This window comes from Orycteropus afer, unplaced genomic scaffold (genome assembly GCF_000298275.1).
Source record: "Orycteropus afer afer isolate SDZICR_OR568_19922 unplaced genomic scaffold, OryAfe1.0 scaffold00270, whole genome shotgun sequence".
Lineage (NCBI taxonomy): Eukaryota > Metazoa > Chordata > Mammalia > Tubulidentata > Orycteropodidae > Orycteropus > Orycteropus afer.
In genome coordinates, this window is record NW_006921857.1 from 4686065 (window position 1) to 4704823 (window position 18759).

Below are 18759 nucleotides of genomic sequence, written 5' to 3' on the forward strand. Positions count from 1 at the left end.
GTTTCCGAGGCAGTATCACTACGGAAGTAGGATTGCCCAACCTTCCTTCCGAGGAGTGGCTGGTGGGTTTGAACCGCCAGCCGTCTGGTTAGCTCACCATATTATAGATTGAAATGTTGAGGTATCCTCTTCCTCTCTCCCTCCCTCACTCCCTTCCTTTCTTCTCGCCTGCCTGACTACCACCCTGCCATTCTTTTTTCATTTTTTTCTAGGACAGATCATCTTTTAACAGTAATAAACTTTATGAGTTTTCTTTTTTTCCAATTTGATGTCAGTAATTAACAAAGAATATTATGCTTTTCTTATATCCTCATAGCATTATATAAGCCTTTACAATAAATAAATGGGGATCCCATTAAATGTAGACTTTTAGTTGTGTCTTCTTAAAATACTTTATGAACTGTGCTATGTGATTCTCTTGACTCAGTGCATATGGAATTTCAAAATAAATGTAGGAGACACAGGGGCATTTACTTGGCCATGCTAACTGTGACATATAAAATGTAAATGATAATGCCATAAAATACTTCGTTTTTTTCCCCCCTCAGGAAAGTCAATCAAAATGCAAGATATCCCAAACCATAATCCATTAAATACTTAATTGAGTCAATAATCCCAAATTATTTATATTGATTTCAGTATCTTTTTATGTGGTCTTTAACTGCTCACTAATTGATTAAGTATAGTACATATTTATTTGTATTTCTGTAAGGGATAATTTGAGAAGTGGGATTTATTTAGTGTAATTATTTACTATTTCTAAGGCTTTTGACTGTTCTAATCCTGAGTACAGAAACTTTAGGCCTGTATATGAAAAGCAGTGTATTACATCTGATAGGAAAATGATAGATGAGAATTTTTTTGAAAACATGCACAAAAATTGTCTTTTTAGTTTCTTTAGAAATGGAAAAGATAACATAAATATTGTTTAAAATAAAAGAACTACTGAAGCAGAACTAAATCTTTCGATCTAGAAATTAATCATTTTAAATGAACATTGAAACACTAGCCTATTTTTCTTTAACAGCGAATGTAATAAAAAGAAAGATATTACACACTTTTTTTTTTTTTTAATCATAGTGGTAAAGAATGGGAAGAATCTATGTAGAAATATAAATCTTTGCAATAATATATAGAAGAATCTGTGTTTTATCTTGGGATTTCTGTCATCCTAGGTCTTTTGGAAATATTTGCTGTGTCTCAGGGGATTGTAGGAATACGAGGAGTTTTCAGCAACAAATTTTTAGCAATGTCAAGAAAAGGAAAACTCCATGCAAGTGTAAGTAGAACCACTTTATATTTTTTAATGATGTTATGGAGATTTTACATTTTTAAAACAGAATGAAATAAATGATTTTCTAAACTGGTAGATAGAACAGACAACTTCCCCAGAAAACTAATATATTTACTTGTTTTTTTGCCACCATATGTATACTTATGAATGTATTAATTGTACATTTTAAAGCATAAGCATACACAAAAAGGAAAATCTTTAAAAGAATGTGATAAAGATGAAACAACCAATATTTTAATATCTTACAGTTCTTGTTGGCTCCATAAAGCATTAGCCAATACCTGGAGGCTCAATATGATTTAAATCCAACTTCTCATTAAGAAAGTTGGAGGCATCTCTGTGTTTCGTATGATCTTCTTGAAAGGTTTCAATTTTTGGTGCATTTCTTGCCTGACTTAATTGAATCACCTATTTTACTTCATAATGAGCTGATAAAGCACCTGTTCCAGGTGTGGGGAAGGTCCTTTTCTTTTTTTGCATCATGTGAGCTGTCTTCAATCTATGAACGCTGGGAGGATATTGTTTTAACTAATTGAACCACTCTGTGCAAGTTAATTCAGTGATGTCTGTCTCCACTAGACAGCGGACAGGCAAAATTGATCCAACCGGCAAGAATGCTGCTTACAACCCTTGGGTCGACCCCAATATCCCCACCCCCCCAAGTCTTCTCTTGGGACTGGAGAGCTAATATTTAGCCCCCCCCACCCGCAAAATTATATGTATATTTAACAAATATAGTTGTATGTGTTTTTGTAAGTAATCAGTTAAGCATTTTATTTGCATATAAAGATATTTTAGAATGTACAAAAATTTCAAGGGTAAGTCTTTTTGGAAATAGCATTTTGAAAGTGATGTCATTATTTCTTAAAAATGGTCCAATTGAGAAAATTTTATGACACAATATATTTCATAACATTTATAATTTACATGCTTATGGTGATTTGCCTAAGGCACTTGACTGCTAACCAGAAGGCTGGCGGTTCAAACCCACCAGCCACTCCTCAGAAAGAAGATTGGGCAACCTAATTCCGTAGTGATACTGCCTCGGAAACCCAAGGAAGGGTCGCTATGAGTCAGGTCCGACTCAACGGCACATAACAACAATACAACAACAGCATGGTGATTTGATTTTGTAATATAGGGGTGTGTTTAATAAGGTAGCCCTGGTGGTAAAGTGGTTAAAGTGCTCAGCTGCTAACCAAATGGTTGGTAGTTTGAACCCACTATTCACTCTGCAGGAGAAAGATGAGGCAGTCTGCTTCTGTGAAGATGTACAGACTTGATTATCCTACAGGGCAGTTATACTCTGTCCTATGGGGGTTGCCATGAATTGGAATGAACTCCATGGTTTGGTTTTTGGTTTGGTATTTAATAAAGTTCTTATTAAATTCTTACTAGCTATTTATGATGCCAAAAATGGGATCTAAATAGTATATTCCATATAAATAAATATAGAGGGAATAATTCAGTAATTAAAAGACTCCAACATTCCACAGAGAAAATGTATTTAGTCTACTTGAGGAATTCTCATCTTTTTTTTTTTTTTAAATTTAACTTTTTGTTGCAATTTGGGTGAAAATTTACAGAGTAAATTGGTTTTCCATTCAACAGTTTGTACACATTTTGTTTTGTGACATTGATTACAATTTGCACAATGTTAACAGGATTCTTCTTGCTTCCTCCCTGTGGTTACCATTTCTCTTTGTCTTTCTTTCCTATTTATTCCTGCTTTCTGATCTTTACCCCTGGACAAATGCTACTCTTCTGATCTGTTATATTTGATTGTTCTAAGAAGTGCATACTTCCTGATATTACTGTTGACTTCAAAGGCATGTCTGTTGTTTGGCTGAAAGTTGACCCAAGGTAGTGAGATCAGTTCAGAAACTGAAGGGTGACTAAGGGCCATAGTCCTGGGGATTCTACAAGCCTTTATCAGACCAGTAAGCCTGCTCTTTTTATAATTATTGTTATTTTGAAATTTGTTCCAACTTTTCTCCCACTCTATCCAGGATCTCCTATTATGATCTCTTTCATCTTGTTTTTGTTGCATTAAAATAATTACTTCTCAACTACAGGAGCCCAAACAGTCAACATTTACTCTAAAACAAAGGAAGGGCAGGGAAGTTAGGTTCATGGAAATAGAACAGAAAGATTGGAAATAATGAGAGTAGTGATACATTATGAAAAATGAAACCAGTGTCATGGAACAAGTTGTAAAAAAATAGTTAAGTGAGAACCTAATTTTCTATGTAACTTTCACCGAAAACACAATAAAATATTTGAAAAAAAAAATACTTCTTTAAAATATACAGATTAATTTTGCATTCTTAAAGTGTTCTTAACACCACTTAGGCATTTGGAAATTAATTTACAAATTATTGATTTTTATGTTTTTGTTAAGAAAATACTATTATCTGGAAGCGTTAAAACATCTTAAAGGTAATAGAATATCTTTAGTTTAGTTTTCCCATTCACAGATTATCTTTATTTACATTAGTATTATGTAACAAACCTCAAAGGTATTTATACTTTTTCTTAGTTGTATACTAATTTTGCCACCTTTAATCATTTAAAAGAGCAATTATTCTTTAAAGCTAGCCCTTCAATCCTTGTTCACTTTAATTCATATTAAGTGAATTGAGGAAATACTACATTTCCAATTTTCGAAGTATATTTTAAAACAAAATAAATAAAATGAAAAACCAAATCCACTGCCACTCAGTCAATTCTGACTCATGGTGACCTTATCAGACAAGAATTGTCCCATAGGGTTTCCAAGGCTGTAAGTCATCACAAAAGCTGACTGCCACATCTCTTTCCCATGGAGCTGCTGATGGATTGGAAACTTAAGTCTTTTGCTTAGCAGCCAAGAGCTTTAACCACTGTGCCACCAGGGCTAGTGCAATCAATTGAAATTTACTAATAGTCATTTCTACTTTATAAACCACTAAAAAAATTGATAAAATTTTCATTTAGTTTAATGTGTAAGATTTTTACAAGTTTAACTTTGTTTAACATCTGAAGGTGATTTATTAATGCCTCTTAGAGGAGACATTAGAATTTGAGCCATTTTTTTGAGAACTAAATAAGATAATACATGTAAAGCACTTAGAACAAAATTTTCCACAGTTATGTCCTTAATAAATATTATCCATCTTTATATGGTTAAATACAATGTAAATCTCATAAAATAAATGAAAAATCATTGTTAAACTCTTTAATCTTCCACTGGAAGGACTGAAAAAAGATTTTGCTTATTTGGTTTTCTGAGTTCATTATTATACTCTAGAAAGGCATGATATAGTACTAGTGAAACAGTTGTTCTTTGATTTTTTTTTCCATTTATTTATTTTAAGGGGCAAAGTTCTGCATTGCTGTAGAAAAGTAATACATCATTAAAAATTAATATTTGATTTTTTAAAATAAAAACTACAGATAGGATAGAAAAAAATGATTAAATCTGAAAACAAATGAACATTTCCTTATTCTACTTAAGTGTTTTTTAAAATTAAAGAATCTTCAAAATGTAAACATCATAAAACTGTACAATGCATGTAAAGGCACTTTCTCTTATCGGTTTGTTGGTTTCAGGTAAATATCATCATCTTTGTTATTTTTAATGTTTTGATTTATGGTTGATGTATGTACAAAAAAGAGACTATTCTTGGAACAGCTTAAACATAATTGCCACAGAAAGGGAAGTATTACAAATGGATGCCAATTAGAAAGGTCAAACCAAGGGGTTAGGATATGTGATTCCTCTGTCAAACGCAAATAACAGATTTCTAGAAATTTGACCCAAATGTCTAAGGATGGCTGGTTGAAATAATGCAGATAATGCAAAAACAGCATCTGTTATTCTTTCTCATCTTGGCAGACTAAAGTTATTTCATGGGATAATGACTTTTAAACAGTACAAAGCAAGTCTTGCTCTTGTCACTCACCAAAGCTCTTTGATATAAAAGTCATTTTGATGACTTTCAGCTGAATTATAGATAAAAAATTAAGCCCTACAATTATGTGGGTACTTTTTAAACCAATTGTCCAAGCCCACTTTTTCTTATGTGAGCTTTTATTAGCTCTTTTTCTCTAGAAGGAAACAATTAAATTATAAACCGACTTCCTTTCAATGATGTTGAATTTAGAAATATTATTAATCCTAGCAATTATCAGTTTTATGCCTAGATGGTTACTTCTCTGTTTTCAGTTTTGTGTTAAGCATATTGAAAATTTTTTTCTTGTAACTTTAAATATGATTATTTGATTTAGTTTTGATTTTTACAAAATGACATCACCACCAAAAAAGTAAACTATAAACTTTGTACTGTAAGAGTTAGAAGTGCTATCCTTGAGTTTTTTTTTTTTTTCTCTTGAATTATTTTAAATTACTAATTATGCAGAGGTATTTAAATGTTACCCGTAGGGTTCTATCTAGAAAGCAGACATGAACTAAAAACATGAAGTATTCATATAATTCTAGGAAAACAATCCCCAAATTGTACTGAGAAGTATTCATGGATAATTGTAGATTTTCAATTTGGTTTTTACAGTAACAATCAGAGCATTATAAATTAGTTACCAGGTACAAATAATATATTCCCATAACTCTTTAAAAAAAACTCTCTCACTCACATTATTTCATTAGATAATTAGGTGAGTAAAGAGTTGTAGAGATGTTAAATTATTTTCCTAAGGTCACATAGGTAATAAGTTATTGAAGCAGAACTATGTTCTTTTAAATTTCCTTCATTATTTCTCTTTAAGCACTATAATGCTTGGTAGGTAAAAGTTAGCTTGTAAGACAATAAAAAGTTTTGTTTGGAACCAAGCACATTATTTCAATGTATGCTTTAGTGGGAAATAATTGAATCATTTAGTAACACTTTTATATATATATAACATTTTAAAAGATAAATTACTGTGGTGTATCCATAGACTATTTGTAGCACTCTATTTAATAGTTAAGTAAGTAATTTTGGATTTACAGTAGGAAATTTTAGATTTGTAGTTAAAATGCAAATTTCTCTTTCATTTTCTTTCTAGCTGCTTGTTCTGTCTCTTTTTCAGAGCACTTTTTGGTCATCTACTTCTGTGTCTCCCTTACTTGATTTTAAAATCTAGAGAGGAGAGGATATATCTACCACAGGATTTATCACAGGTTTATAAATGTTGCTTATTCCACGTGACGATGAGTTGCATAGAGAACTTTCAAAAGGGGAAAAAAATATCTGTTTGTTCACAGAAGATTGCCTGGTAAATGCCCCATGATCAATAGGCACAAATATGTCAAAGAGAAATATTAGTCCAGAATGGTTAGATTTAGGCAAGTTTTATGCTGATAACATTTTCATACTACTTTTGCTAACTGTGCCTTGCTTCCCGCACTCATTCGAGGCCCTGCTCTATAAGCAGCTCTTCTTAAAATCTTTACTAGTATACATTAAAAAGACCACACAGCAAAATATCTATTGTGCTGCTGTTTTGTGTACTTTTCCCAAGGATAAAGGTGTACAGTCATTGAGAGTAGGAGTAGATGATTGCTTCCCGAAGAGTCTTAAGAGTTAGACAGACTCTACACTACAGCCTTTATATTCTTTCTTAACTTATTCCCAAGCTGAGCACCCTTCTCTTTCTGGCTTCATCTCTCTGCCTGCTTGTCTGTTCCTGTTCCCTCCTCCTCCCACCCTCCAAACAAAACTGCCTTCTTTAGGTTGAAAGTCCCATACAGAGATTTTCTGGATTTGTCTGAGGTGGATCCAGATGTAGTAGCAAAAGATATTGAATATACTGGCTGAGGGGGTCCCTGGGTGGCACGAATGGTTAATGAACGTGACTGCTAACCCGAAGGTTGGAGATTCAAGTCCACCCAGAGGCACCTCAGAACAAAGATCTGATGATCTCTTTATAAAAAAACCAAACCAAACTCATTGCTGTGGAGTCGGATCTGACTCACAGCGACCGCTCCTTGGGTTTTTGAGGTAGTGAGTTTCTGAGGCAGTATCACTACTGAAGTAGATTGCCCAGTTTTCCTTCCGAGGAGTGGCTGGTGGGTTTGAACCGCCAGCTTTCTGGTTAGCAGTCAAGTGCCTTAGGCACTATATCTCTATGGAGTACAGTTTTCTGACAAAAGTTTGCTCACCATGAGTTGCAATCCACTTGACTCAAAGGCAACTTATTTATTTGTAGTGATGGTTAAGAACACAGTTAAATCTGTGACTTACTAGTTGCATTGTCTTACTTAAGCTATCTATTCCTCTAATTTTTCATCTTCAAAAGGAAGAAAATGAAAGTTACAGTCTTCTGGGAGAGTTTTAAGTGAAATAAATCATGTAAAACACTTAGAGTAGTGTCTGGAGAGTATTCAACGTGTTATTTTTCTAAAAAAAATATTTAATTTCCTCTCAGGCAGCTGTTTGATGATTCTCAATTTTCTCTCTTAGAAGGTTTTGTTTTGTTTCTTTGGGAGTCAGGCAGTTGTGAATCTTCAGATATTTAGGTCAACCCCCAATCCTATTTATCAATGACCTTTATTTTCTCCAGGTTCCCATTTTTGGTATGTACAGTAGCTTCTCCTCTCCTGGATTCTCCTTTGTCCAGTGAATTGAATCTGAAAGTGAAATCTCCAGGCTCAAATTCTTAAGCAGGAAAAAATTTCCTATGATTACAATTTCGTAATTCTTTTGGAATTCTATACTGCATCTTTTTTTTTTTTTTCTCTCTCTCTCTATAAACTGTACATCCTGGAAAAGGTGGTTATCAGTCTTTTCAAAAAGTATGCAAGATAGCTCATTGCCTATTGGAGAAGAACATTTTAGCTTATTTTAAAGATCCAGAGAGAAGCATGTGGTGGACTTACTTTTCTTTCTCAGGGTTTTAGGAGATCATGTTTGGAAAGAAAGCTAATTGCAGAGTTTATGAAACAGGCATGGAATGTGCGCTTGATCAGCCCTAAGCAAGAACTGGAACATCTTTCTTTCCTGATTTCAGAGGTGCCAGCTGGCTTGTTTGGGTTGAGAGTCTGGACTGGACTTCCTGAGCTGGGGGCAGAGTGAACAGGAGTAGGCAGCCCCTAAAGCTGGGAATGTTTACTAACAGGAAAAATGGAGACTTGAGCAATAATTATTATCATCATTAAAAAAATAACTTGAGTACTTCACTCTGCCAGACAAGACCATGAGGTACATAAAGGTATTTAAATAGAAACTTTCTTTGCCCTCTGACACAAACTGACACACTGCTGTCGAGTCAGACCCGTCTCATAGCGACCCCTCCTTGGGTTTCCGAGGTGGTATCACTATGGAAGTAGATCGCTCAACCTTCCTTCCAAGGAGTGGCTGGTGGATTTGAACCACCAGACTTCTGGTTAGCAGTCAAATGCCTTAGGCATTATGCCACCAGAGCTTGCCCTCTAAGGGTTTTAAAATACCTAGCAAAATTGAATGCCTAGTAGTTTAGACCCAGAAATAGATTCAGAGCTCTGCCTTTTCAGTAAATGCCATTTCTTCCCTTAACTATGCAAATCTAGACAGAGAGCCTATTTTACTGAGGAAATCTTGGTGTGATGAATTGAATTGTACTTTCAGAGATCCATTTTAGGTTAAAGACAGAGATGGTGTTATATCTCTGTGATAGTTTGGGGAGTGGCAATTGTCTTTCACTAACCTTTAACACAGGAGCTCTAGGTGCTAGTGCCTAAGACATTTGACTACTAATCAGGAGGCTGATGGTTCAAACCCACCAGCCACTTCTTGGAAGGAAGAGCAGGGTGGCTACGAGTCAGAGACAAATCCATGGCACTGAATTTTTTTGTTTTGTTTTATTTTCGTTTTTCTGAATATTTAACACGGAGCAACCTCAGGGCAGGTAAAACTATGTTTAAAAACCCTAGGAAATACCCCAGGTTTGTAATACAAAGAGCTTTAGTCTAGGAATCAGAAAAATCTGAGATTTAAGTTGTGGCACTACCCTTCCCTTGATAAGTATAGGGCTTTAGATGAATCCGTTTCTTCTTCTTCTTTTTTTTTAACTTCTCTAACTGAGCTCTGGTATTGTGGTCCCTAAGGCATTTGACTGATAACCAGAAGGCTGGCAGTTTAAACCTACCAGCCACTCCTTGAAGGAAGACTGGGCACTCTACTTCTGGAGAGATGCCGCCTGGGAAACCCGAAGAGGTGTCGCTATGAGTCGGATGCGACTCGACAGCAGTGAGTTTGGTTTGGTGATTTTATACTGAACAGTCAGATAATTGTTGATAGTTGTCATTCAGCTGGCTCTTGACTCATGCCTACCTCAATCACAATGGAGCTAAACACCACTTGGTCCAACACCATCCCCATGATAAGTTGTGCTATCATATATCATACATTTATTGTTCCACAGGGCTCTGATTGCCTGATTTTCAGTTCTTTCTTCCTAGTCCATCTTAGTCTGGAGGCATTGCTGAAACCTGTTCAGCATAACAGCAAGAACCTAATCCTTCATTGACATGCAGGTGGTGACTGAGCATGAAGCACTTTGGCTGGAAATCTAACGAGGGTCCATCACATGGAAGGCAAAAAGTCTACCACTGAACCAGCAAAACCAAAACCCATTGCCATTTATAGAGGTTTAAGAGTATCAGAAAGAAAATGCCTATATCTAGGTTTATATATATATATATATATATATATATGTGTGTGTATATATATATATATATATATATATATATAAGCTCTGGTGGTGCAGTGCCTAAGGCATTTGACGGCTAACCAGAATGCTGGCTGTTCAAACCCACCAGGCACTCCTCAGAAGGAAGATTGGGCAATCTACTTCCATAGAGATACTGCCTCAGAAACCCAAGGGAGGGGTTTGCTATGAGTTGAATGAACTCAAAAGCAGTGAGTTTGTTTTTTGGTATATGTGTGGGGGGGGGAGTAATAAAAGATTATTGGTTGCCAGGAGTAGGAGGGAGGGGGAAAGGGGAAGCTTTTGTTTGTGGGGCACTGAGTTTATGCTAATGGTGGCAGAATATTTTGGAAAAGGATAGCAACAATGGTGGCACAACCTGAAAAATGCCATCAATGTCCCTGAGCTGTAAATGTGGAAGTTGTTATGTTGGCGAATATGCTGTTATGTATGTTTTCACCACAATAAAAGTAAAAAGAAAAGGAAAAGAAAACGCCTGTCTTATATGGTTTTTCTCCTCAGCTCACCTGCATCAAAATTATACAGAACGTTGGTTAAAGATACAATTGCAGGGTCTTACCTCAAATTTACTGAAACACAGTCTCTGCGTGTAAGATCTGGGGTCTACATTTTCAACAGGTTGCCTGAGTAGTTTTAAGACAATTCTTGAAGTTGGGAGGAAGGACAATATTCTGTGGTTGGTATTCATCACTGTATTAGCTCAGGTTGGTATATTATTGAAAATAAGCTTGTATATTTCTTTGGTGGTTTTTAGGAGAAAAGGAGATATAGAATGAACAAATATTCAATGCCAAACTTCAGGAAATATGGCTATGCCCTAACAAAAACCAAACCCACTGCTGTGGAGTCAGATCTGACTCATAGCGACCCCTCCTTGGGTTTCTGAGGCAGTATCACTACGGAAGTAGATTGCCCAACCTTCCTTCCAAGGAGTGGCTGGTGGGTTTGAACCACCACTTCTGGTTAGCAGTCAAGTGCCTTAGGCACTACACTACCAGAGCTCATATATATATACCAAATATATAAGATTGCATAATATGGCTATGGTTAGCCCATGTTGCCATTGTTGTTAGCTGCCATCAAGTTGGCCTCTGACTCATGACTACCTCATGCATAATGGAGCGAAATTCTACCCAATCTTGTGATATCCTTATGGGTTGTGGATAAGACTGTTGTGATCCATAGAGTTTTCATTGGCTGATTTTCTAAAGTAGATTGCCAGGCTTTTCTTTTCGGTCCATCTTAGTCTAGAAGCTCTGCTGAAACCTATTCAGCATGACAACCACACAAGCCTTCACTGAGAGATGAGTGGTGGGCGCACATTGACAAGAATCAAACCCAAGTCTCCCACATTGAAGGAGTTCTCTCAACCACTGAACTACGGCTGCACTCACATGAGGCTTGTAGGGTAGAGTAAAAGGCAGCCTCTTTGGGTGCATGTTGCCTTGCACCAGGGTACACCGTTTGGGAGCAACTGGAGCACAGTCTGGCTTTCAGCTCTCATTCACAACCAAGCCTGGGTGACTTTGTGCAGGGATACCCGACACAACAATCCCAAACAGTCTGAGGCTTAGGGCACCAGACTCAGCCATTGATAAAGGTAGGTGACAACCAAATCACACTAAGAGGAGGTAGGAGAACCAGAATTAGGAATGTTTGTATATAGCAAGGAAAGTTTGCTTAGGGCACAGTTCAGTGTATAGTTGCTTTTTTATTGTCTAAAATTTTAATTACTTAGATTTAGGTAATTATTATTATTTTACTTTATGTAAGATCTATATAAGGATAGGAAAGACCTCTTTGAAGTACTCAACAGCAAAGATGTCTCTTTGAAGACTAAAGTGTGCCGAATCCAAGCCATGGCATTTTTCAGTCGCCTTATATGCATGGGAAAGCTGGGCAATGAATAAAGAAGACTGAAGAAGAGTTGGTGCTTTTGAGTTGTGGCATTGACAAAGAATATTGAAAGTACCATGGACTGCCAGAAGAACTAACAAATCTGCCCTGGAAGAAGAGCAGCCGGAATGCTCCTTGGAAGAGATAATGGCCAGACTTCATCTCACTTACTTTGATCATATTGTCAGAAGGAACCATTCCCTGGAGAAGGATATCATGCTTGGTAAAGTGAAGGGTCAGTGAATAAGGGGAAGGCCCTCAGCAAGATTGATTGACACTGGCTGCAATGATGGGCTCAAGTGTAGCGAGGATTATGAGACTGGCATAGGACAAGGCAGTGTTTCGTTCTATTGTACACAGATAGGGTTGCTATGAGTCGGAGCTGACTTGACAGCATCTAACAACAACATATATAGAGAAAGTAGCAAATCAAGGAAAACAAAGTAAAATAAAGAATTAAAATTTTTTACATGTTCCACAAACTCCAACGTTTATACTGGCATCAATCCTAATTCTTTCCTATCTTCTACACCTCTTCCAAATACAGAGTAGGTATTTCTACAGTTGTACACAGTGAGAATGGTATTGTGTGTGTGTGTGTGTGTAGCCTCAACTCATTCACTACTGTTGTTGTTGTTGTTATGTGCCGTCGAGTCAGCCCTGACTCATAGCGACCCCTCCTTGGGTTTCCAAGGCAGTATCACTACTAGATCCTCAATAATCATGGAATAATATTTACTAATAAACAGAAGTATGCTGACAAGTTTTAAAGAATTTTTAACAATATAATTACAGAAATAATTTTCTATTTGATTTAGCCAATCTTCAGATTTCAATTGAGAGGAATCATTCCTTCCTGGATTATTCCAGTAAATCAAAGTCTTACTTTCTTTGATGTTTCATTCAGGCATCCCATGCATGTCTTCAGTGTGTAAGAAGATGAGTAAAGCAGACCAAGTCCTCTTCTAATGAAAAAGCTCTTGTTTTCCTTAATAGCAGCATGTTTCCCCTTCTCTGAGTGATATGAATATCCCAGTAAAAGTAGCTTAACCTGTTTAAGTTTTATAAGCTTTTTTTCTATTACGTGTATATGAAAAGGTATAGGAATTAGTTGATTTGAACATTTCATTTTAATTTTGTAATCATGGTTTGTTGAAAAGAACTTCTTTTACCATTTTAAGATCAAGGAGTAATTTTAGAGAAAAATGAAGAGTATTTAAGTCAACAAAGCACATGGACAGGATCAGGCCATATTTTTCCCATTGTAAAAGTGGCAACTAGCATAGTTCTTGCCAAGTGATAAACATTCAATAAAGATATATTGGATAAACTAATGAAAATATGAATTTAAAACAAAGATCGACATTCTTTACAAACATTTTAATGATTGCTTTAGTTGTAGTGTTGAGGGTGGTAAGGCAAGGAGAGGACAGAAATCTTGAATTCAATAGTAGATTTGAAATTTCATTCACTGATCCACTTCTCAACAATAGGAAAGTCTTTATACCAACTTCACTCTTCCTAAAGAAATAATAAATTTTTAATGTTTAAAAAATGTATATTCTATATTATTTCAAAAAGAATTGTAAGAACTTTTTATAATTCAAAGGAAATTAAAAAAATTAAAATTAGCCTGAAAAATGTATTTTTCAAAATTGTTTCACAGTAAATGTATATGCTTTTTTTTAAAAAAATTTTTTATTGTGATTTGGGTGAAAGTTTACAGAGCAAATTTGTTTTCCATACAGCATTTCATACACATTTTGTTTGATGACTTTGCCTGCAATTCCCCACAATGTAATAGCTTCCTTCCTATTTCTTCCCTATAGTTACCTCTTCTCTGTGTCCTTCCCTCCCATGCACCCCCCCCCACTTCCCTGCAGCTGTCTCCCTGTGCAAACACTGCCCTTCTCTTCTCCCACTATTGATCACTCCAAGGAGTGCATCTACCTGATGTAAATGTTCACACCATATGCCAGTCTGATGTTTGGCTAAAAGCCACAGGAGTGAGTTCAGTTCTAGACCTGAAGGATAACTAGGGGCTATAGTCTTGGTGGTCTCACTGGGTTCTATCAGACCAGTAATCCTGGTCTCTCTCTCTTTTTTGTAATTTAATAATTTTAAGTTTTGTTCCACATTGTTCTCCCATTCTATCCAGGATCTCCTGTACTGATCCCTTTCTAAGTGAAATGTATATACTTTAATACCTGTGACTATGACCTGTGGTACTTAATGACTCTCTGTTATTAGGATGCTTCATGCATAGCATTAGGGGCAGAGACACCCTACTTAGTGCCACGTCTTAACAAAGCCAGAAATACTGACAAGAGCAGTCTATCCTTCAAGAAGAAACAAGAGCTCCTGATTAAAAAAATTTATTGAAATGTTTGTTTCAAATGGTTCTTTTTCATCATAGCTATAAGAATTTTTCAAACAAAACATTAAATTAGAAGTCAATTGAAAATCTGAAACAATCTGATCGTCTTTACTCCTGGTTTTGACGTGGGATTTGGAATGGCTGAGGGGCTGCGAGTAGAGTTCAGGTCCTCAGAACCCTAAACAACTCCGCTCTGTGTAACAATTAGGTGGCTCTTGAAAATCTAAAGCCTGAGCAACCATCTTTTAAAAAAGCCCTCTTTAGAAAGAAGTTTAGAACATGAATGTTGAGGAGGAAGGAAGAACCTGTTTAAGATGAAGTAATTTTGGAGGAAGGGAAAGGGTGGGTCTTCACATACCAATGACCTTAAGACAGAGTAGATTTAGGTTGAGATAGTATGATATACGTGTGTGTGTGTGTGTGTGAGCCACATCAAATTTAAAAAATGACATATTCTTCTGTCAGGAATAAAAAGAAAAACACACAAAGGTGTAATGCAGGCAAATATTTAGAGACAAAAGTCTGCTTGTAGTTACTGAATTTGGGATGAGGGGTAAGTTCAGTGCTTGTGGGGCAGAGTTTTTATAAATGGTAATGGAAAATTCTGGAAATGGATGGTGGTGATAATTGCAAAACATGATGAAAGTGATTAATGTCACTGAATTGTATCTGCAAAAACTGTTGAAATGGCACACACACCACACACACACACAAACACATAAATATATTCACCATAATAAAAACAAATCTTCAAGAGACTTTTAAAAACCTCCACAAAGGCTAAATAATGCCTTACACTTAAAAAATGTGACAAAATTAAATAGAGCAACCACTGTTATCTCTATTTCAGGAAAACAGATTTTTGCGAAACAAGAATAAAATTCAGGTCAAGGTACAATGAAATGTTTAATATACTTTTTAAAATGTTGTTTAACTACATTTCAAGAATAAAAATCAGAGGAAGGGTAAATATACCCACTACTTTTTTTAAAATCAAATCCTCCACCACACCTTGCTAAAATATTATCCTTTTATGTAGCAGAAAATATTCCAGGTTGCTATAGCTATTATTTTAAAATAAAAGTTGAGATTGTCTAATTAAATAGGAGAGCATTTAAGTTCTTTAAGAACTAAACATCTGTAGGAAAAATCTATATTTAACTTGTAAGAACATCTTTTAGTAAAATATAGGAACAATAAATGCATGATAGCACTCTTAGCCTAGACAATATGCTGTTAGGTTATAAAACTGGTTGGAAGGAATTCCGTAGGTGACAGTTCTGTAAAAGCCCTGCTTCCAAACTGCCAGAGATCAAATCCAGAGAATTACCAGTAGACTTAGGCTTTTGTTGTTAGGTGCCGTTGAGTCATCTCCAACTCATAGTGACCCTATGTACAACAGAATGAAACACTGCCATCTCCAACTCATAGCGACCCTATGTACAACAGAATGAAACACTGCCCGGTCCTGTAGCAGTCCCACGATCCTGGCTAGACCTGAGTTGATCATTGCAGCCACTGTGTCAATCCATCTCATTGAGAGTCTTTCCTTTTTTTGTTGACTCTCCACTATACCAAGCATGACATCCTTCTCCAGGGAATGGTCTCTTCCGACAACATGACCGAAATAGGTGAGACGAACTCTGGACGTTCTCACTTCCAAGGAGCTTTCTGGCTGCACTTCTTCCAGGACAGATTTGTTAGTTTTTCTGGCAGTTCATGGTACTTTCAGTATTCTTCCCCAACACTGTAACTTAAAAGCATCAACTCTTCTTCAGTCTTCCTTATTCATTATCCAGCTTTCACATGCATAGACTTATAGAAAATCTAAATTCATAGATTCATAGCCCCAAATAGATTACCTTGTTGATTGAAATACACTTGAAAGTAGATAACCTGGATAAAGGAAAATGTGCTGTTGAAAATGCTCTAATACTAGCTGTCTTCAGGACTTTGCTGAGATTAGCAACAATATATCTGTGTAGGTTGTGCTGTAGTGTTCAGACTTTCAGATTGCATTGTGATCTACATTTCAGAGAAAAGTCTGTCAATGTTAGAAAAAGTAAGGGAAAAAAAAGATATTTTATTACATTATAGAACCTCTTGGTCTGGTCTAGAAAGTATATTGCTTTTAGGTTTTTATATATAGGAAGCAAGTTTTTGGTATTTTGGTGTTCCAGATTTTATGTAAATGGTGCTTCCTAGAATTACAAAACTTAGCAATATTTAGTAGTTTGGTCTTGGATAAGAATTATTTATTCTTTGAATGTTATGAACATTTTTGAGTTCAGTGAAAGCTATTGACCCCTTCCCTAGAAAAATATTTTATGTAATTTTCAAAATAATCCTCTGGGTATAAGGAATGTGAATGAGATTTCAATGACAGAATTGGTATTTGATCACATGGCTGTCTGTCTCCACCCTCTTGCTCTGGTTTTGACATCAGAATCCTTCAAATTCCTCAACATGATAAACTGAGTTCTTTCAGGGCTTGTGGTGCTGCCAGGCTCCTCTCTTTTTCCCTCTTTCATGCATCCTAAGTGGAAGGCACGCTGAACTCCTTATAGTTATTCCAAATATTATGCTGACATTTGAGCACCCTGCTCCTGCTCCCTGAGAATGCCTTTTCCTATCACCTGCCTAGCTAATTTCAAGTCACACTTGAAGATTCAGCTCAAATGTCACCTTTTGGGGGAAGACTTTCCTGCCCTTGGTCCGTGCTGACCCACCCTCTTAGATGCTCTTCCTCTATGCTATAATTATGTCCTTTGCATACCATTGTCCTAATTCCATTTATCAAGGTGCACCATGATGGATATTTACTTGTCTACTTTCTTCACTATGCTGTGAACATTTCAATGGCAGATAGTCTCTGTGTGTGTGTAAACACATGCAGATCTGGCTGAAGTGTTTCTAGTGGCTCTCTTCTTCTCTTCCTCATGGATATGTTCCTGTATCACATGTGTGATGATATATATACATATAGTTTTTCTTAAAGAACTCTATCACATGCAATATTAATAGGGCCATACGCTATCCCTGTGTCAGCAGCATAAATCACACTGATAACAGTGAAAAATGTATGCTTGTTTCAAAAAGAAAACATGATCCAATATTCCTGAACCCAAATTAGTGTTTTACTAGATGGTCGTTTCTAAGTAATAGATTCCTGTTTATATTCTTGGGGTCTTAGGAGAAAAAAAAAAAAAAAAACCCAACTATGTTCAAACATTTTTAAAAACTACAAATCTTAAAAGTCAATTTAAAGCAATAACAATATTTAAGGATATTAAGAGTTATGGTAGTAATTAAATTACACACATTATTATTAAGTAACTAAGTGCCGCCAGAATGTTCCATAAAAGTAATAAGGATAATGAGATTTCTTCTTGCTTAGCTTGGATATGTCATGTGGAAAGACCAATCTCTAGAAAAAGAAATAATTTTTAGTAAAGAAGAGGATCAGCAAAAAACGGGGAAACCCTCAATGAGATGAATTGTCACACTAGATGCAACAGTTGACTCAAACATGCTAGTAATTGTGAGGATGGCATGGGAACAGGCAATGTGTCACTCTGTTGTACATAAAATCAGTATGTGTCAGAGCTGACTAAACAGTAACATATATATTAAACAAAAATAAGTGTTACAAGCATGAATAAAGTAGGAATAAAGAAAGGAAAATGATGATTTTAAAGCAACTTTAAAAGAAGCAGATAAGCCAAACTGAAAGGAAATGGAGTAATTACTGGATTTTCTTTATAGTTCAGTGCCTCATCTTTTGTTACAGGTTGAAAATATTACCACCACCTAAATTTCCTCTTTTTCCTCCATAGGCCAGATTTACAGATGACTGCAAGTTCAGGGAGAGATTTCAAGAAAACAGCTATAACACCTATGCTTCTGCAATACACAGAACTGAAAAAACGGGCCGTGAGTGGTATGTGGCTCTGAATAAAAGAGGGAAAGCTAAACGAGGCTGCAGCCCACGGGTCAAACCCCAGCACATCTCTACCCATTTTTTGCCAAGATTCAAGCAGTCGGAGCAGCCAGAACTTTCTTTCACAGTTACTGTTCCTGAAAAGAAAAAACCACCTAACCCTATCAAGCCAAAGGTTCCCCTTTCTGCACCCAGGAAAAGTCCTAACACAGTGAAATACAGACTCAAGTTTCGCTTTGGATGATACTCATTTTTTTTGCCTTGTGAAAAATCCTTTCCCCTCAGGAGTTTCTATAGGTGTCTTCAGAGTTCTGAAGAAAAATTTTTGGACAGAACATCCGCTATACCATACTATATTGAAGCCAGGTCATTTGTTTCAGTTTGACTGAAGCAAAAACATTTTCAACTAGGAACTGAACTGGAATTCTTTGCACCATGGTAGGGTGAACACTGTTTCAGTTCAGTAAGATGTAAAGCCTTTTGTTTTTATGCTTAGGGGATATTTAGAACTCTATTTTCAGAATGTTGAATATTGTGGACTATGTATTTTTTCTGATTTTTACAGAT

General features: G+C 36.0%; 1 protein-coding gene across 1 annotated transcript in view; it reads left to right on the forward strand.

Annotated features, from left to right (window-relative positions):
- FGF5 (fibroblast growth factor 5) overlaps window positions 1-18436 on the forward strand; it is a 27302-nt gene extending 8866 nt beyond the window's left edge. The window contains exons 2-3 of the mRNA XM_007950378.2: window positions 1176-1279; window positions 18089-18436. Of these exons, the coding sequence (XP_007948569.1) occupies window positions 1176-1279; window positions 18089-18436 (452 nt within the window). The remainder of the gene's footprint in view (window positions 1-1175; window positions 1280-18088) is intronic.
- The last annotated feature ends 323 nt before the right edge of the window (window positions 18437-18759 follow it).